Here is a 20,857-nt window from a genome sequence, read left to right on the forward strand (position 1 = left end):
CAGAGAGGACAATGCCGCATACATTATCCTTCTCCTGTCATGTTTGGTATCACAACACCTGGCCTCTTTCTACATGGGCCACTTTGTTAAGAGGGAGGTCAAGGGAGTTCAAATTTCAGGCAGCGGGTGGCAGGGTTACCGCCTTATCAACCTGGCCAATCCTCCCGCGAGCCTCACCGTGAATGTTTCTCCTAAGGTTTCATCCTATGGGCAGGATGAAAAACATACTTGCCTTCTGATGAAGGATGTCCTGGGCTTTTTGCTCAGCAAGGTTTGCAAGAGAATGGCACTGCTAACCCCATGCTTGCTGGGTTTGGGTTCAGACAAGCAGAGGGCTAAACCCAGATTTATGAAGCATCACAGGGCAAAACCCAGGTCAGATGGCTCCCACAAAGGCTACCCAGGGAGCTCCCAGGACGCCAGGGTATAAGCGAAATATTCAGGGTGGCAGGACTCTGCCACTCCCTCTGCCTCTTTGGAGAAGTGTTAAAAGGAGAGGAACCGCCCAGGCCATGGGGCCAAAGCCCTCCCATCCTGAAGACAGCTTCATCAGCCCTGCCAAAGCATCACCCACAAAAATGGAAAGGAGAGGGGCTTCCCTGGTGGCGCAGTGGTTGAGAGTCCACCTGCCGATGCAGGGGACGCGGGATCGTGCCCCGGTCTGGGAAGATCCCACATGCCGCGGAGCGGCTGGGCCCGTGAGCCATAGCCGCTGAGTCTGCGCGTCTGGAGCCTGTGCTCCACAACGGGATAGGCCACAGCAGTGAGAGGCCCGCGTACAGCAAAAAAAAAAAGAAAAAAAAAATGGAAAGGTGGGGTCTCTGTAGGAGCAGAGGGCAGAGGTACCCGCCTCCCATCTCTCTTGGATCCCCTCAGCCTTGGGTTCTGGCACAGGCCTGGGGTGTAGGAGGAGCTGCAAAATGTCCAATCCAATCAGATAAATGGGTTGGGTGTCTCTTCAGATTCCAGAACACATGGAAATGGTAATTCTGCCAAAAGAGGCTCCATCAGAGATGATCTGGGTGACAGACTGCAGTTAAAAACTTCATCTAGTGAACCTGAGAAAAGTAAACAGGGCTTGCATTATTACCATCTCTGGAAAACTAAAACCCAAATCCAACAGTACCTAAGGCCCATGCAGCATCCAACGTAACCATTTCAATAATGAATAGGGAATCCTGGCTTCCTCAGAAAAACTCAAAAAGCTGACAGAAACGTGTTGCTTTCTGTTCACCAGGAGGATGTGGATTGTCACTTGCTTCTCCATGGGCTGGAGTTACAGGTACCCTTTCTCACTTGATGACAAAAGGCCCACAGGTGGGGAAAAGATGCCTAGGACAAAGGTCTGTTCTCGAGAAGGAGATGAAGCCAGGCTAAGTGATCACCAGGGCTGAGCCAGCGGAGCTGCCTGCTGAGTGGCTGATGCATGGCGGTTGGGTCACCTGCAGTGCATAATGACGACTCAGGGGGGCCTTGAAGAATCCTTCCCCACTGCTCTGAAGTAGAAGTGGCCCCAGGGCCGGCTTGGAGTAAACTTGCAAGGAAGCACTGCCCAACTTCACATGCCCCTCAGTCCCCCCAGGATGCCAGTGAACGCCCGGGCAGCATAAAGGACAGTGGGTGAGCGATGGAGAAACAGAAAAACCCTGCTCAGGCTGCTGTGGCCAGTGGGTGGGCTGGGGGGTGTCCCAGGAAGGACCTGGCATCTGGGATGGCCACAACCAGGCAAGGTAATCTTCCCCCAAAAGGATGAGCATATAACTTCCCCTCCCCCCCCCCACCATGGCAGCAATGGAGCAGAGAACAAAGGCATCTTTGTAAGAAGCACCCAGACAGAGAAAGCAAAGCAACAAAGAGGGAGAGAGAAGGAGGAGGGGGAAAGGCAGGAGGGAGGGAGGGAAGGAGGGAGAGACAGAGACAGACAGAGACAGAGGGAAGCTACTTTCCAGGATAAGAAATAGCTAGGAGTAAGCATTTTCGCTAGAAACATTGGAAGAAAGCAATTGTCATTAAATGCAACTAATGAAGCCTCTGTAATTTTTTTTTTTTTAAATTTTTTGAAAACGACAGGTTCGTAGAGACTGGTGTTTTGTTGTTGTCTTTTGCTTGTTTTTCTTTGTTTGTTTGTTTGCAATGAGCAGCAAAAGTCCTGGTTCAGGGAAGTTGCCTTCCAGCACAGACTAGCCTGGGACAGACAGCAGGCTCAGCAGAAGACAGATCCAGATGACTTGACTGATATCACTGCCTTAGCCACATCGGACTGAAAAGTCTCCCCAAGTCCTGGGAAGGAGACCCTGGATGTAAAATCTAGAACGCACCAGGTGTGACCTGCGGTCTGTTCAGTGAAGCAGTCTTAAGAGATATTCTTTTGTTGTCTTAGAAACCCTGCAGAACCCTTCCAAATATTTATAAAGATGGATATCTCGACCATGTGTCTTCCCCCCTCAGCCAACACTTTTCCTTAACATTCTGTTGCCCTGAATATGCAAATCAGGAAAGCAGCATTCTTCTATAGTTAAATTATTGTTAATAATATTTCAATGAGCATTAACGTGTATTTACATTAATAATATATTTTAAAATTATTTTCTGGGTATGCTGCGCTGTAAAACTGTTATGTCAGAAAACTTAAAGGAGCCTAAAAGGAAAAGTCACTATATTTCTTTTTTTTTTTTTAATTTTTATTGACGTGTAATTGATTTACAATGTTGTGTTAGTTTACTATATTTCTTTTTGGTAGTAAATGTTTCTCACGTCCTAGTTTCTGAAATATGGGATATTATATTTCCCCTTTACCAAGAAGCCTTACCTTTTCCATTAATTGATTCTTCTCCCCCATGATATTATTCTACCCTTTAATTTAACTACGTTCCTCGGGTACTTGAGAATTTTTAACATACCTCTGGAAGTTACACTGAATTTTCGGTCAGAGAAACTGCTCCTTCGGATTAAAGGTTCACTCATTTTTTCCAGAAATAATTTAATGGTCTCCTTCTTTTCTGGACTTGTACTTGACAAATTCAGAACTTTTCCATTCACTTTTACAGTGGAATTGCTGAGCCCAAACCAATAGAAGAAATCAAATAATGCGTCAGCTTTGAATTCATACGCAAAGCTCAAATTTTCTCCATTAACCACCTTGTTTCCTGGAGGGAGAAAATTCTTTACTGCCTCTTGAAAATCAAACTGAAAGAGAGCGAAGCATTTGATTAATTTCAGTGATATAATGATAATGTTGTATTACAGCTTATATCATAGAATTATATTATAGAATTAACAACTGTCCAAATGTCCAAAATATCACACCTCTTATTTCTCTTCCTTTCTGACATACTTTTTTTCCAAACAAGAAGGTATAGATTTTTTTTAATTGGGGTATAGTTGCTTTACAATGGTGTGTTAGTTTCTGCTGTACAACAGAGTGAATCAGCTATACATATACATACATCCCCATATCTCCTCTGTCTTGCGTCTCCCTCCCTCCCTCCCTATCCCACCCCTCTAGGTGGTCACAAAGCACAGAGCTGAAGAAAAAAAGTCCAGTCAATGAAGTTGCTTTCGCATGTGCGAGCAACAGGGCTATAAAAAATAAATAAGGTGACCATATGTGCATGGGTTTATCTCTGGGCTTTCTATCCTGTTCCATTGATCTATATTTCTGTTTTTGTGCCAGTACTATACTGTCTTGATTACTGTAGATTTGTAGTATAGTCTGAAGTCAGGGAGCCTGATTCCTTCAACTCCATTTTTCTTTCTCAAGATTGCCCTGGCTATTCGTGGTCTTTTTTTTTTTCGGGGTCTTTTATGTTTCCATACACATTGTGAAATTTTTTGTTGTAGTTCTGTGAAAACTGCCATTGGTAGCTGGATACAGATTGAATTGAATCTGTAGATTGCTTTGGGTAGTATAGTCATTTTCACAATGTTGATTCTTCCAATCCAAGAACATGGTATTTCTCTCTATCTGTTTATATCACCTTTAATTTCTTTCATCAGTGTCTTATAGTTTTCTGCATACAGGTCTTTTGTCTCCTTAGGTAGGCTTATTCCTAGGTATTTTATTCTTTTTGTTGCAATGGTAAATGAGACTGTTTCCTTAATTTCTCTTTCAGAGTTTTCATCATTAGTGTTTAGGAATGCAAGAGATTTCTGTGCATTAATTCTGTATACTGCTACTTTACCAAATTCATTGATTAGCTGTAGTCTTCTGGTAGCTTCTTTAGGATTCTCTATGTATAGTATCATGTCATCCGCCAACAGTGACAGCTTTACTTCTTCTTTTTCAATTTGTGTTCCGTTTATTTCTTTTTCTTCTCTCATCGCTCTGGCTCAAACTTTCAAAACTATGTTGAATAATAGTGGTGAGAGTGGACAACCTTGTCTTATTCCTGATCTTAGAGAAACTGGGTTCAGTTTTTCACCACTGCAAATGATGTTGGCTGTGGGTTTGTCATACATGGGCTTTATTATGTTGAGGTAGCGTCCCTCTATGATTACTTTCTGGAGGGTTTTTATCATAAACGGGTGTTGAATTTTGTTGAAAGCTTTTTCTGCATCTATTGAGATGATCATATGGTTTTTCTCCTTCAATTTGTTAATATGGTTTATCACATTGATTGATTTGCGTATGTTGAAGAATCCTTGCATTTCTGGGATAAACTCCACTTGACCATGGTGTATTCTCCTTTTAATGTGCTGTTGGATTCTGTTTGCTCGTATTTTGTTGAGCATTTTTGCATCTATGTTCCTCAGGGATATTGGTCTGTAGTTTTCTTTGTGACATCTTTGTCTGGTTTTGGTATCAGGGTGATGGTGGCCTCGTAGAATGAGTTTGGGAGTGTTCCTCCCTCTGCTATATTTTGGAAGAGTTTGAGAAGGACAGGTGTTAGCTCTTCTCTAAATGTTTGATAGAATTCACCTGTGAAGCCATCTGGTCCTGGGCTTTTGTTTGTTGGAAGATTTTTCATCACAGTCTCAATTTCAGTGCTTGTGGTTGGTCTGTTTATTTTTTCGATTTCTTCCTGGTTCAGTCTCAGAAGGTTGTACCTTTCTAAGAATTTGTCCATTTCTTCCAGGTTGTCCATTTTATTGGCATAGAGTTGCTTGCAGTAATCTCTCATGATCTTTGTATTTCTGCAGTGCCAGTTGTTACTTCTCCTTTTTCATTTCAAATTCTATTGATTTGAGTCTTCTCCCTTTTTCTGTTGATGAGTCTGGCTAATGGTTTATCAATTTTATCTTCTCAAAGAACCAGCTTTTAGTTTTACTGATCTTTGCTACTGTTTCCGTCATTTCTTTTTCATTTATTTCTGATCTGATTTTTCAGATTTCTTTCCTTTTGCTAACTCTGGGTTTTATTTGTTCTTCTTTCTCTAATTGCTTTAGGTGTAAGGTTAGGTTGTTTATTTGAGATGTTTCTTGTTCCCTGAGGTAGGAGTCTATTGCTATAAACTTCCCTCTTAGAACTGCTTTTGCTGCATCCCATAGGTTTTGGGCCATCGTGTTTTCATCGTCATTTGTTTCTAGGTATTTTTTGATTTCCTCTTTGATTTCTTCAGTGATCCCTTGGTTATTAAGTAGTGTATTGTTTAGCCTCCATGTGTTTGCATTTTTTACAGATTGTTTTCCTGTAATTGATATCTAGTCTCATAGTGTTGTGGTCAGAAAAGATACTTGATGTGATTTCAATTTTCTTAAATTTACTAAAGCTTGATTTGTGACCCAAGACATGATCTATCCTGGAGAATGTTCCTTGAGCACTTGAGAAGAAAGGGTATTCTATTGTTTTTGGATGGAATGTCCAATAAATATCAATTAAGTACATCTTGTTTAATGTATCATTTAAAGCTTGTGTTTCCTTATTTATTTTCATCTTGGATGATCTGTCCATTGGTGAAAGTGGAGTGTTAAAGTCCCCTACTAGGATTGTGTTACTGTCAGTTTTACGGCTGTTAGCATTTGCCTTGTGTATTGAGGTGCTCCTATGTTGGGTGCATAAATATTTAGAATTGTTATTTCATCTTCTTGGATTGATCCCTTGTTCATTATGTAGTGTCCTTCTTTGTCTCCCGTAATAGTCTTTATTTTAAAGTCTATTTTGTCTGATATGAGAATTGCTACTCCAGCTTTCTTTTGATTTCCATTTGCATGGAATATCTTTTTCCATCCCCTCACTTTCAGTCTGTATGTGTCCCTAGGTCTGAAGTGGGTCTCTTGTAGACAGCATATATACGGGTCTTGTTTTTGTATCCATTCAGCCAGTCTATGTCTTTTGGTTGGAGCATTTAATCCATTTACATTTAAGGTAGTAATCAATACGTATGTTCCTATTCCCATTTTCTTAATTGTTTTGGGTTTGTTATTGTAGGTCTTTTCCTTCTCTTGTGTTTCCTGCCTAGAGAAGTTCCTGTAGCATTTGTTGTAAAGCTGGTTTGGTGTTGCTGAATTCTAGTAGTTTTTGCTTGTCTGTAAAGGTTTTAATTTCTCCATCAAATCTGAATGAGATCCTTGCTGGGTAGAGTAATCTTGGTTTTACGTTTTTCCCTTTCATCATTTTAAGTATCTCCTGCCAGTCCCTTCTGGCTTGCAGAGTTTCTGCTGAAAGATCAACTATTAACCTTATGGGGATTCCCTTGTAAGTTATTTGTTGTTTTTCCCTTGCTGCTTTTAATATGTTTTCTTTGTATTTAATTTTTGATAGTTTGATTAATATGTGTCTTGGAGGGTGTCTCCTTGGATTTATCCTGTATGGGACTCTCTGCACTTCCTGGACTTGACTATTTCCTTTCCCATATTAGGGAAGTTTTCAACTATAATCTCTTCAAATATTTTCTCAGTCCCTTTCTTTTTCTCTTCTTCTTCTGGGACCCCTATAATTCGAATGTTGGTGCGTTTAATGTTTTCCCAGAGGTCTCTGAGACTGTCCTCAATTCTTTTCATTCTTTTTTCTTTATTCTGCTCTGCAGTAGTTATTTCCACTATTTATCTTCCTGGTCAGTTATCCGTTCTTCTGCCTCAGTTATTCTGCTATTGATCCCTTCTAGAGAATTTTTAATTTCATTTATTGTGTTGTTCATCATTGTTTGTTTGCTCTTTAGTTCTTCTAGGTCCTTGTTAAACGTTTCTTGTATTTCCTCCATTCCATTTCCAAGATTTTGGATCATCTTTACTATCATTACTCCGAATTCTTTTTCAGGTAGACTGCCTATTTCCTCTTCATTTGTTTGCTCTGGTGTGTTGCTCCTTCCTTGCTGCTCCATCTGCTGTGTGTTTCTCTGTCTTCTCATTTTGCTTAACTTACTGTGTTTAGGGTCTCCTTTTCGCGGGCTGCAGGTTCATAGTTCCTATTGGTTTTGGTGTCTGCCCTCAGTCAGTTGCCTTTATTTTTTTAAAACAAATCTTTGCATTTGCATCAAAATCCGTGTAAAGACCGTGAACTGCTTGGTCAAATTTATATTTATTCTTACCCTATTTCTAAGAAGCTGCTAGAAACTAAGTTCATTTTACTGGTAGTGATAATGAAGCAATCGAAAAGGTCTGTGTCTGGATTCATTTAAGTTAGAGTTAAGCTCTAGGGACTCAGTCCTGGCCTGAAACGCCCAGACCCTCTTCTGTGTGTTGGCAGCCCTGGATTCACACAAGCCAACCTCACCTGAAGCCAGTAGCTTTCTCCAATCACTGAGGAAATGACCATGTCCATCCCCTGCTCTATCTGTCTTCTTATCTTGGGGTGCCTGGTGTTCACAAGAAACGCATACGTTCTTTCTAGAAATTAGGAAGTAGAAGTCAAAAAACAAGGGTGCATGTGTACTTCTTAGTATCTGACAAAGCAGTGATTCCCACCATATTTGGAGATTTTATTAATTTATAAGCTCCCTTGCTGCTCCCTCACTGCAAAGCCTAACCAGGTTTCTAGAAATGTTTCCAAGAAATTTGCAGGCGTGAGGAAGCTCCAGGATATTGTCAACGCAGGTTAGAAAATCAGCTCCCCCCCAGGCTGCACTTTGTCACTCTTGCCTCAGAAATCGAAAGTTCCAGTCCATAATTATCACAGATAAGCACTGAGTCTCCTCTGTGTGCAGCCAGCATGGGAGCCAAAGTGAAAACTGGAGATGGCTGGTTTTCGTGTCACTGCCTTGCTGGATAAACAGCAGCTTGGCTCTCACCCACATTTCCTCACTTACAAAGCAGAAAATCAGTCCAGGGAAGGACGCTTCCCCCTGCCTTCCCCCTCCCTCATCATTCCCTGTCCTCCCCCAGAGACCTGGCTTTCAGTCTGCAAAGGGCTAGTCTAGAGTTCTAAGGACCAAGGTAATCTGAGATTGGTTCTCCTCCACGTCCCAGCCCAGCACAAGCCCAGTGGAAATGTCCCTCCCATTGTTTAAATAATGCCATGTCTGTGTCCTGGCAGTTGTTTTTTGTTCTTTATTTGATCGGTTTGGTTTGGTTTAAATCCAATTCTGTCCAGTTCTATCTAATCTAAGCAAAGGGGTGGTTGTTTACTCCCTAGGAAATTTTAAATACTGCGAACCAACAACCTCTTAACTTTTCCAGCCCCTGGAATCAAGCTCCATGTCCTTCATTACTCAAGCACTTTTTCTAGGAAGACCCATAACATAGAATGCCACCCTTTGTTTAAAGGCCATGGACCAGCCATCATGTGATTTGGGGAACTGAACATCCTACACGGGCTTTGAGCATCAAACCTGTGGTCCACCAATAGCAAGTGTTACGTCCTTGGGGAATACATTTTGAACTAACCTTTGCACTAACCTTATCCATCTTCTTTTTCCTTCCCCTGTTTTCCTTTCCCCCAGATTATTTTTTGGGGCACTTTAGATAGAAACTACCTTATTTCCTCTTTGAGAAAATATATAAATAAGCAAGTAAAGCAAGCCAGCTATTTGATACCTTGAATTAACTTTCACATAAACTAAACCAAGACCTTTGGGCTCATTAGATACTTAAGGCCGCCACCCTCCATCCACCGTTGTGCAGGTTGGGCAGGCTGTGCACTGCACAATTCTAGAGGATGCCAATCGCTTCCACATTGTCTACTTGTACATTTATTATGACAAACTTCTGGGAAGGATCAGTAAATTGTCTTGAGTTAATGGTGGCTGCTTCTAAATTTGCACAAAAGTACAAGTTTAGGATAGCAGCAGGGCTGGACGTGTTGCCCTAATCAAAATTTTCATAATTTAAACTTGACCATCTTAAGCTTTGTGTCACAGAATCTCTTCATTTCACGGCTTTCCTCACAGCCAATGAGGACTGGGTTTCTCTACCTCCTTCCACAAGCATTATATAACTGTGAATCTTTTCAAGGTCACCCACAAATATTTCCTTATACCACTCCCTGTATGTTCATTACAATGTTAAAATGGAGAGGTCTCTTATTCTTTCTTAAGAACCCTCCTGAGAGATCAATGCGGGAGGTATACTGGATACATCTGTGCATTACATTCTTAGAGAATTCTCAGCTTTCTGGTCACCAGCAAGCCAAATAGCATCAGGGGCTCAGATGCTCTACCGAGCATTGCTTGTTACAGTGTGATCTGTTCCCGGCCCCTCCTGCCAAGAAGGACATTGTGACTTTGAATTATGAAGTGAGAAGGGAATCTGAATGACTCTGAATGAGACGAGCAGAGAATCAGGTCCAACGAATCTGAATGAGGAAGGGCATGTCTGAGGAAGTCTATTTGGAATTTGTAGATCAATTCTTACTCTCTTGGTCTCATTTGAAGAACGTTATTTAGAAGTAAGTGTAAGAAATGCTACTGCTATTACAGCACTTATGCCCATGACTTTCCCCAAGTATCACTGAGCGGGAGGGAGAAGGGAAAATTGAGATATTTTCGTATCGGAATTTGAGTTAATATAGTTGTTATCAGTCTGATTTCCAAAGAAACAATAAAGAGATATCTCTAAAATTGAAATTCGAAGGCCAGAGCATGAAACATAAAAGCATCTACATAAGCGTTTATTTTCTTTACCTTACTTTTCCCATCTATAAAATGGGGATGGGATAAGTACCACATAGGCAGGATGGCCAGGCATCCTAGTTATGCCTGAGTCAGTTCTAGTTTATACCTTTATCCCAGCATACTTATTACAGTTCCTGCTTTCATGCTCAAAAATGTTCTCCTTTGGATGATATGCCCTACTGGGCTGTTGACCAATTATTCACATTAGCACATGCCTCACAGAAGTGCTTGATACATGGTAGGCAATATTATATATCATCGTCTTCATCACTCTGGTCATTTTTGCAACCCCTGCAGGCTCAGAGATCACTTCCTGCTTAGACAGGAAGTATGAAACAAGATTCAGAGACAGATGGCTTCTGCCGTAGGATCACTTAGAGGTTTGCTCTGCAGGCTTGTGCTGTGCTGATGGCCTCACACACCAGGCTTCCAGCCTTGCACAAGCTGACATCTGCCCTGCTTTCTCCACGCCCAACTTCTACCTCATCAGCAGGCTACAGTCCACAACCCAGCAAGGCAGAACCAAACCCAAACATTTACAAACCTACCTTTCGAGGAGTCCTTTTTGGTCTGTACATTAATAAAGAATAGCATTGGTTTGCTCAATATAGTTTCCCGGTAGTCTTTATAATCGCAGTAGTTGGTCAGTTCCACATATCTATGAAAAAAGAAGAGATGATTACAAGTGCGATGTACCTTCCCATCGAGGTCAGGAAGGGGACGTACTGGACAGGTGCCTACTACATCCTCAGACCCTCTGAGGGAAGTCCCCTAAAGTGTCCTTCGGGAGGCAACCATATCTTGTACCAAATAAATAAATCCCCTCCCCTAATCAGCATGCAAACTAAAGGTGGCCCTGGTCCTGGGGGTGCCTGGCACCAATACCTGGCTCTCAAGGGCAGCCTGTACCAGATGATGACTAGTACCGTCTATCTTTGGGCTGTAAGCGTTCATTTGAAGCTACCGGAGCCCTATGTCTCTCTGGGTTGAGAATGAATTATACTCAGTAAGTGGAATTTTCTGGGTCTTCTCCAGTGTAGTCATCCTAACTGGTGGGTCTGAAATTTTCCTTTCCTTCTCTAATCCCAGGATAAACCCAGGCGGCTCCATTGATTAGACAATCAACCAATATTCATATGAACCAATTCACATCTCCCTGATCATGAGCTTGTGCAAGTTAAAAAAAACAAAAAACAAAACTAATGTTGGATTTCTGCCCAGGGCCCTGTTACATTTAGCCTCCTTGGTGTTAGTTCATTATTCCAGCCCAGGAAGATCTTTGTGCTTTTTGACTCTGTCCTCCAATATGTCAGCTTTGTCTCCCTGCTCTACACATTTTCCAAGCAGCCTTTCTGTGTCTCTACCTGCACTGTTGATTTTAAAAAAGACAGATGCAAGTGCAAATTGGCTTCCTTCAAGAAGAACGCTAATTTTCTAACCAAACCCAAGCTCAGAAGCGGCGTGGACACGGGCAGGCTGAGTGGCATCCAGCATGCTGGGGGATGCGGATACCCCAGTCCCTCTTCAAGATACAGCGGCTTCCCCACTGACTGGCACTACTGTGAGGTCTGCATGGACTGAATGGGCTGCTTTTGCTAAAGGGCCGCATGTTGGCTTCTGACATCTAGTCCCCTGCAGAGACGGCTCCTCCGTTTCTTTCCGGCTTCTTGTCCTTCCAGAACCTGACATGAAAATACCAGCCCTGGGGAGCGCCCGCAGCAGAGAGCTCTGGCCGCAAAGTCCCCTCAGCCTCCTTCCCCATTGTCCTCTCCCCACAGCCCACTTAGAGGGGCCGGAGCACGAGACGGGGACCCAGGCCTGGATCAAGAGCAGTGGGAGAATATCCACCCCCCGAGTCAGGAAAAAACAGCTTCCACTGTCTGCCTCCAGCTTGGTTTCTTAGAAATCTGTGTCATTATCCTTTTTTCTTGGATTGTCAGATCTGATTTTGAGAGCTTTTAAAACCTGACCCCCGATGGAGCATCTAAAATGCTTCCTGCCTTCTATTTCACTAGGCTTTTAATGTAGCGTCCATCTCCCAACCCGGGGCACGTGGGTAGTTAGGGGGCTGGTCCTGCGGTGGGGAGGGGCACACGGGCTGGTGCACCCGGGGAAAGAGAGTGGGTGCAGGTGTCGCTGTTCAGGGGTGTGGGCGCGAGGGGAGAGGAGGGTGGGAATGGAGAAGGGGGTTCGCAGTGGCGTGGACTGGTATGATAATGCAGACGCAGACCAGGGATTTCCTAGGGTTCTCCCTCCGTGCCTCCCCTACCCCCATCCTCCTCTGGGCAGAGCAGTGCACAGTGAGGATGGGGTAAAGGGGCACCTGGTGGGAGCGGCACTGTGTCCCACATCAGCAGAGGGAGAAGTTTCCTGTTCTTTGTCCCAACTGACCAACTGCCAAAAGGTACTGGAGAAAGGAAGTGATGGAGAAGGAAGGAGAAAGGGAACCATGATTTGCTGGGTTCACTCACTCTCATTCATTCAGCAGCGTTCACTAAGCACCGATGGTGTGCTGACACGTGCCTTGCACATCTGAGGAGCTCAGGGTCCAGGAAGTGGGGATGGGGTAGCAGCGCGGCAGTACAGGGACCCTTTGTACGCCCCACCCTTCCACCATCCATCTATTCAGCTGCCAAGGACCTGGCCCAGGTGGGCAGAGAGACCTGGGCAGTGGTACAGGAGAGGCCGGCCCGTGAGGCCTGTGGTTGCCGGGGGGTGTGGGGAGGGGCAGGGGGAGAAAGCAGGAAGAAGAGCCTTTAGCAAAAGAAGGGCAAGCCTGATTGGACTAAACATCAAAGAGATAGATGCACGATGCTGGCTGGGAGTCGGGTACCACCTGTGATCCATCCAAAGCAATTTTCACGTTCTCCCACCTTGTGTATCATGGAGTTAATATATAGTCATTTAAGCACTTAATATTTCCCTCAAAGCTATTGCTCTGCTCTCTCAATATCCACGGTCTGACTGTCACTCTCTAGGGCATGGACATGGTGCGTGTGTGTGTGTAGGACACCCAGAAAATCTGCAGTTTTGAATACTATTCTGATGACCCAAATGGCAGTGCAGTACTTGCCTCTGCCGACAAAGTCGACTGACATCTCATTGGAGGCATCACTGGCAGGAGGAAGATAAAAATCTCAACTTGGCAACGATCACTGGTTGGAAAAATCATCAGTTTTCCACCAAATTCTCTGGAAGACTTTTTTGACTGCTGTAGGGCTCAAAGAGCTGTTATTTGGCCGGATCAAAGAGGGGAGACTGGGCGGGGGAGGGGAAAGGGGGCATCTTCTGGAGAGTTACATATTGAGTTTAATGCATAACCTATCCATGAGTCACCTCTTTTGGAGTCTGAATTTAATAAGATATCCTGAATCATAAGACTATGCCCGACATAACTTAATCTTCCTTTGATGATTTAGAGGCACTCTTAGGATCTTAACAGGGCTGTAAACATCATCACAGAGCATCGCCAGTTATCACTGTACCACAGATGTGGGAAAAGGCTGCTCACTCGAGAGCTCTGATAACACAATTTACAGACAAGAGATTGTGGCAAGATCCCTACTTAACTCTCTGTTTAAACCAGGTCACAAATAAGAACCACTTCCTTAATTCATCCATCCCCAGCCTCCCAGTTACTGTCCAATCGTTAAACACCTCAAAATTGCAGTGGAATAAATACATGTGAGCATCCCTTTGGAATTCACTGGTATGAAATTTGGATATGTAAGTCACTAAAATACAAAGATTGAGGACCTAGTTGCTAAATCTCACAGGTCTTTAAGTACCTGACATTCAACCACCAGTTTTGTTTCAAGACGACCTTAGGGACCAGTTAGCTCATCTTCAATCATGCATATTTATGAATTACTCATGCAAATATAGCTTCTGTGTCCTAGATATTTATTCTATTCGCTGAAGTTTTCATTAGGGATGAGAAGCAAACAGTTTAAGATAGTTCCTTTAAACTCTCATTTCTTCATTGCTTTTATCCTGGCCCCAAAATGCTGCTAGGCTGGAACTTTCTACACCTGGCTTTAATCCAAAGATTGAAAGGCAGAACAATGTGATAGAAAGCATAGTGATTCGAAATAAGATTTAATTCATGTCCTAATTGACTGGCTGTGTGAACTCAGTCCCAGAGCCACAACTCATTATGACCTTCAGTGAGTTACTTAACCCACTGAACCCATTCCCTCATCTGTAAAAGGGATATAATGGTATTGCCTTCCATTTGATGATGTAACGCAGTGCCAGTAACATAGACATATGTACTTGGGCCCATAGTAGATGCTCAACAAACATTATTAGTGTCTTTAATTCTGGCCAACTCTGCTGGCCTTAGCATGAAGTTCTGTAAGCTTCTGACACACAACCAGGCCTGTGTTCATTTGAGTGACCAGGAAAGGAGGACTATATGAATATCTAAAAAATAAGTAAGGGTTTCTCTTTCCTTGCTCCAATTTCTTTCCTCATCTTTTCAGTTTGGAAGGCTAGAGGGAGCAGCTTAACGAAGGCAACACCTGAAAGATGGGACCAAGACAGAACATTGAATTTTTGCTTCTAGCAAATCAGGAGTAGCTGAAAGGTCACCCACCCTCTAAGATGCCAACCCTTCTCCAGAGTTTTCTTCAAATTTTACATCATCTTTAGCATGATTTGAAAAGCTGCTCCAAATTTCCCTGGCCCCTGATAATTGAATGCTCAAAGACAAATAGGAATTCAAACACACGGCTCCCATCTCATGTGTGTGTGTGTGTGTGTGTGTGTGTGTGTGTGTGTGTTCATTTTTTAAAGTATGGAGGAAGGGGCAGATAAAAAGAGAAATATATTGGAATAGTCCTTGTGTAAAAGGGCCAGAAATTGCTAACAGCTTCCACAGTCCTTTGCTGTGACTAAGCAAAAGCTTACAGGGACATTCTTTCCAGTGTTAACTTGTTAGTTTTATGCAAAGCCTTCCCTACACACTTAAACAATTCCTTCTGTTCACTCCCTCACCTCCTTCTTCTGCCCCAACTGTTTGTTAAATAAGCAAACATTTCAGATTTATCACTCTAACATCTGTAACTCTAATTAACGATACACGTGTTCATTCATTCATTCATTCCTTCGTGCAAGAAACATTTACTGAGCACCTACTATGTGCTGGGCCCCGGGGACACAAAACGAAGAAGGAAACAGTCCCACTTTCCAGAAGCATATAGTCTATTGGGGAGACAGCTAAGAAAATGTATCATTTCAATATGAAATGATACACATCTAAGGCCTTGTTGCTTCAAGTCTGATCGTTGGACCAACAGTACTGGCATCACGGGGGAGCTTGCAAACCTGCAGAATCCTGGTTCCCTCTCCAAATGTATTTGCTCGAAAATCTGTATTTTCACAAGAGCCTAAGGAGACCTGCAAAAACTTATTTAAAGTTTAAGAAGCACTGATCTAAGCCACGGTCCCTGTTTTTCAGAGGCTTACAAACGAGTTAATCATTCAAACACACACATGCCAGAAGGATGCACAGTTCTCTGCGCTCAGGCATCCACAGGGCCATGTCCTAGTAACGTAAATAAGAAGGAGCAAAGCCAAGGGGCTTGGAGCTAGAGCCACTTACTGAGCTGGGACAGGAACAGAGGAGGGATTGTTCCGTCGGGCCAAACAGACTGCCAATGGGAGGGCAGAAGCAGGAGGGAGATGGGGACCCCGGGGGCAGTCTTGGTTTAGCTAAGCCTTGTGGACTGCAAGTGGAGGCATCCAGGCCCACAGACAGGCATTTGCAAGGATCGGAGTGTAGCTGAAAGGGCAAAGCAAGAGCCTCAGGAGGGAGAAGGTAGCAAAGTCTAGTGCCCTTTGTTTTGAATCACCCGATTTGTGTTTGATTCCTGTCTCTGTGAGTTCAGCAAGTTTCTTAACCTTGTTGAGATGCATTTCCTCACCTGTAAAATCTGGCTGATAAGAGGTACCCCATGAGGTGGCTGAAAGACTAAATAGTGTGTGTGAAGCACTTGGCGTTGGGGTTGCTTGGGAGGTACGTAAGCTGACATTTGTCCCATGATGAATAGGTACCAATGACTGTTTTGAGAACTTCATACATTTTAATTGCGAACAACAACCCTATAAGGTTGTTGGCAATATTATTCCCATTTTACAGCTGAGAAGCCTGAGTCACAGAGATTAAGTAACTTTCCCAAGTCACTCAGCTAGTAAGCAGCAGAACTAGGACTCAAACCAAGGCAGCCTGGTCCTGGCGTTCATGCTTGTCCACACTTACTCCGAATTGAATCCCGTAAAAATCATAGCTCAACACGTGAGAGATTATAATTCATCAATATCACTATGAGTCCTGTTTAGGGGCTGCTGTCCTGGGCAGGTCAACAAATCCAAGACTCAGACATGAGGACCAAAGCAGAGGACAGGTCGGGAGCTTGCGGAGGGCAACAGCAAGGGTGGCCGGGCTGCATACAGGGATGTTTCTGAGAGGTGGCCTGGGCCACAGACAGAGCCCAAGCACCTCCCCCCAGTGAAAATCTAAGTATGATCCAACCCTGACTCTCCTCCCCTGTGTCCCCTGCCCCAGGCAGCTGATCTCGAGGTAGGTGTGACTGTCACCCAGCTAACAGCTGGTCAGATCTGGGCAGAAGCAGGTCACAGCACTGCTTTTAGTGGCTTCCTTCAAACCACTGGACTTACTTTCTCCTTTAGGCTGATTATATAAGATGTGTACTGGCTGACGTCATTCCAGTTATTAATTTGAAGTTCCGGAAATCTATAAGAAAGCTGCTGCGGTCTATAGGAAGCCAGAATTATTCCAGGTTCGAGGCAGTTTGCTGACAGGGTGGGCTGCATGGTTAGCTAAACGCTGTGGAGAGGCCCCAGTCCCGCAGCTCACCAGCATCTCACCCAGGGAAATTATTTAATCTCTCTGAGTCCTAATTTTCTCATCTGTAAAAAAGGGAAACAATGGTGCCGACTTTGTCAGCTTTTGTGAGATAGCTGTGAGATACTTTGCGCTCATTGCTGGTACTCAAGTAAGCATTAGCGGCCACCACTATCATTGTTCTTATTTTTATTACCCAAGCAGCCTCTTTCATGCTAGAGGACCACTGAAAACAGGGAAGTAGAGCTCCTCTTTGTCAAATGTTTGCCATTACATCCCACTAAAAGGCTGCGTTATAAGAAAAAGAGGTAAGGGTGTGTGTGTGGGGGGGGGGGGCAGTTAATGGTAATTTGCACCTGGAACCCTGAGCAAGTTTCGTTTGTAACATGGGTGGGAATCCTGAGCTTGAAAGAAAAAAAATAGCAATAGAGATCTCGCCATAAATCCCCGACAGGAGGACAAAGAATTTTAAAGCAGGCTCTCAGGACTGGGTGCCATCACTAGACCTTCCCACCACCCTAGTTTTCCTGAGGCTTATTTAGCAGGTACATATTTAGGAAAATGTTCCAGTATTACAAAACAAACCAGAGCACGTAGAACCACTGAAATCTCCTCTTACTCTCTGAGCACGTGAATTATATGAATGTCAGCGTCAGTAGCTCTTAGCCTCTCGGGGTTCTCTGGGAAAGGACCTTGTGAAAGTCACAGCACACACTTCTGAGGCCACGAAAAGAAATCCTGCTTATGCTGTGGGCTTATCCCACACCAAAATATTTGTTGAATGATTAAAGGAAAACCAAAAAAACTAAGTAAAGAGGAAGGGTTCTTCACCTGGATCCAAGCATCTCATAAACTACCTGCATGGTCAGCAACATTAGGTGTAACTCGACCCCTCTGGGAAGAAGGTCTACCTACGATTCTCAAAAGCTTGATGGTCCAAAATGATTAAGAATCATCACCCTGTGTTTCTTACTCTCCAGTCATCTCGGCAGCTGCTCTTGGTTGGGGACCATACACCTAAGGCAGGAATACGGGCCACAAAGAAGACAAAAACGCCACTGGAGTCCATCAACTCTAGGCCCCAGGGTGTTATAAAAAGTGGAAAGTGCATGGTGGAGTACAAGGTGACTCTGAAGATGATAGACTAGGAAGGCAAAGCAAAACTGGCCATCCTCGCCAGGAACTGCCTGACCTCGAGGAAATATGCCACGTCGGCCAAAACTGGTGTCCAGGACCACAGGGGCGATGACACTGAACTGGGCAGAGCCTGAAAGAAATACTAGAGTATGCAAGGGGCTGTCCCTGAGCCACGTGGTTCTGGGATCTTTAGAAGTGTGCCAGAGCTGACTGGTAAAAAGGAAACCGTGTAAAATTCTTCTTCAGCTAAACTGGCTAGAGCTTATTGAAGGAAGGAAGGGAGGGAGAGAGAGAGAGAGGAAGGAAGGGCGGAAGAGAGGAAAAGAGAAATGAAGTACTGCTTTTTGAGAGAGGAAGTTGTATGCTATCTCCAGACCAAAGACAACTGGGTAAATCTGTGTCAATTTGAGGAGCGGCCACTTCAGACATCTGTATTCAGCTATGCACCCCACTCCTGATGCATGAGAGCAAAACCTCTCACTGCTGTCCACGGCCGTCTTCCCCCTCTTTCTAGAAGGCTCTCTCCATTCAGACCAGGTTCCCTCCCTATCGTCCTCCAGGACTGTACGCCCAGGTAGAAGAGGCTGCTGCGCTGGCACAGTGTGTCCCCGGAGAGGAAGACAGGTTGTTCCTTCCACCTCCCCGATTATTCTCAGGGGCGCCTTGGTACTCCCAGGGTACAAAAGCCTTCACACGATCGCTTAGACAACGAGAACCTTGTATTTGCTGATTCCGGTTTGCACCCTGGTCTGTGGTCATTGTTTATTCTGGACTCTAAACTGCCAGGGGAACACTGCTGTTCCTTCGGGGAGGAGGTGTTCAAAGCAAGAGTTGAACAACCAGACTTCAAAACCATTGTAAGCTTTGCAGCATTGTTTGCTGAGACTGGGAGAGCTGACTCTGTCAAAGCCTAACCTATAGCTTCAATTAATTCTGGACATTTTAATTTTTCATACTCTGTTAATACAACGGTTATCTTCTTTTAAAATCTTTGCAAATCTTATTTCTAACTCAGTTCCTCCCACCGTCCCCTGCTTATGGCTTGGAATTTTCAATTCACTAAGAAAGGGAGAAATTCTTGCTGGGGAATGGTTTTTCAGGCCCTCAAAGCCCTTAGTATCTTTGTGTGGAAAAGCAAGGTTTTCCCCAGCAGCTTTGAAGAAGGTATTTTAAACATCTCATTTTGTTTGCTTCCCCCTCTTGGCTCGGTCCCACCCACAGGGTGACCCCGGCCCTTGTCTTTCCCCGGAGCTAAGGCTTTCTATCTTAATAGCTGGCCAGCTTCCCCACCTCTGAACCAACCTCGAGACTGCACTGCCCGCTTCCCAGCACTCAGCTCTGCAACACAAACATAAGCACCACCACCCGCCCGCCCCCCCACCGTGACCTCTGGAGGCACAGGGTGACCTCTGGTAGCAAGGGGCGCAGAATGCAGCGTGAAGCTCCCTCCTCCTTTACCCCATCAAAGCCTGCTTCCGATAGACTACATCCCTGCTGGCTTCCAGTCTGCTAGGAAGCGCTTCAGGCACTTTGGCCACCACAGTTAAGCATCCTATGACCCTCCATCAGGTTCGGTTTGGCCCAAGCTCTGTCCCCGGATCCTGGAAGCCACACTCGATCCCTCTCATTTTCCCAGAACTGAACTGCCCACTCGACAGCCCACACGGCCCTGGGCTGGACTTCACAGGTCTTTGGTCCCTTCTCAGCCACCGTTAATTGATTTATTTTTTGAAAACTCACTGAGGCCAAAGATGGGAAACTTTAAACTTCTGCACGCTTCTCCCCGGGCCTCCTCACTAGATAAAGCTCCTAGGGCACAGAAGAGAACATCCTCTCCCCTTCCCTTCCCCCCCAGTCTAAAGCCAGGGTGTGAGTCTCTGCTTAGCAAACATCCCCAAAGGGTGTGCCCCCAATTTGAGCTCATTTGATCCAGTTAAGGAGCCAGAAGGAAGAATCATCCACCAGTTCGCGCACTCCCCACCCTACTCTCCCTCAAGCGCCTGCCCTAATGCCCTCCCGGGGCAGCTTGGACAGCTGCAGAACGTCAGTGCCAAGGGCAGAGAAAGCCAGGGCCGGGGGCGGAGCGGGGCGGGGGAATTGGGGGAGCTTTGCACCTCCGAGTGACGTTAGCAATGAGAAAAATCTGAAAATGTGATGAAGGAGGCGATCCAGGCTGGATCTCAGGAAGTGAGGCCAGAGGACTGGGATGGGCAGCGGGGTGAAGGCCTCGGCGGGGACCAGGGGGCGGGCGGGCCCACCCACCTCCTGATGTAGCTGCTGAGGCGGTAGAGCTGTCCGTCGAGGCGCACGAGGCCGTCGCTGAAGACGTTGAAGCCCCCGCGCGTGGCCGCAGGCTCCGCGGGGCCCGGGACCACCAGCTGGTCGCCGCGCAGCTGGAAGGCGCCGGGCTGCAGGCGCAGCAGCTGGGCCAGGGGCAGCAGGGCCAGCTCGCAGTCGCACGTCCACAGGCTGCGCAGCTCCCCCGACGAGATGGAGGTCAGGCTCGGCCTGGCCGCCGGCGCGCTTTCCAGCCCCGCCATGGCCCGGCCCGCGCTCCTGCCGTCGATGGACCCCGACAGGGGCCGGGCGCCCCGACTCGGTCGGCCCCGCGCCCGGGTCGCCGCTCAGGTGCTGCCGGGCCGCCTGCCCGCCGGCGAGGAGCGAAGCTCTGCAGGCACCGCGCGGAGAAAGCGGCCCCGGCGCCGCGCGGCCCTTTTATCCGCCCCGCGCCCCTCCCGGCCCTCGGGCACGACCCCAGACGCTCAGGGCGCGTTCCGGCATCTCAGGACTTGGCACGCTCCCGCCTGGCTGCGCCCGCTCGCAGCCAAGGGTTACTCATCCCCCAGGGGGGCGCTGCTCCACGCCT

At 45.5% G+C, this 20,857-nt stretch overlaps 1 protein-coding gene across 1 annotated transcript; it reads right to left on the bottom strand.

The window, feature by feature from the left end:
- Positions 1 to 749: 749 nt before the first annotated feature.
- Positions 750 to 20,531, bottom strand: MEDAG (mesenteric estrogen dependent adipogenesis). The gene is made up of 5 exons (XM_024755494.1): positions 20,254 to 20,531; positions 10,535 to 10,644; positions 7,652 to 7,764; positions 2,901 to 3,186; positions 750 to 1,058 (listed from the first exon to the last, which is right to left on the bottom strand). Exons 1-5 carry the CDS (start codon positions 20,529 to 20,531, stop codon positions 934 to 936), a joined length of 912 nt encoding a protein of 303 aa, XP_024611262.1. The 3' UTR covers positions 750 to 933.
- Between the last annotated feature and the right edge of the window lie 326 nt (positions 20,532 to 20,857).

This window comes from Neophocaena asiaeorientalis, unplaced genomic scaffold, assembly GCF_003031525.2.
Source record: "Neophocaena asiaeorientalis asiaeorientalis breed wild unplaced genomic scaffold, Neophocaena_asiaeorientalis_V1.1 scaffold59, whole genome shotgun sequence".
NCBI classification, from domain to species: domain Eukaryota; kingdom Metazoa; phylum Chordata; class Mammalia; order Artiodactyla; family Phocoenidae; genus Neophocaena; species Neophocaena asiaeorientalis.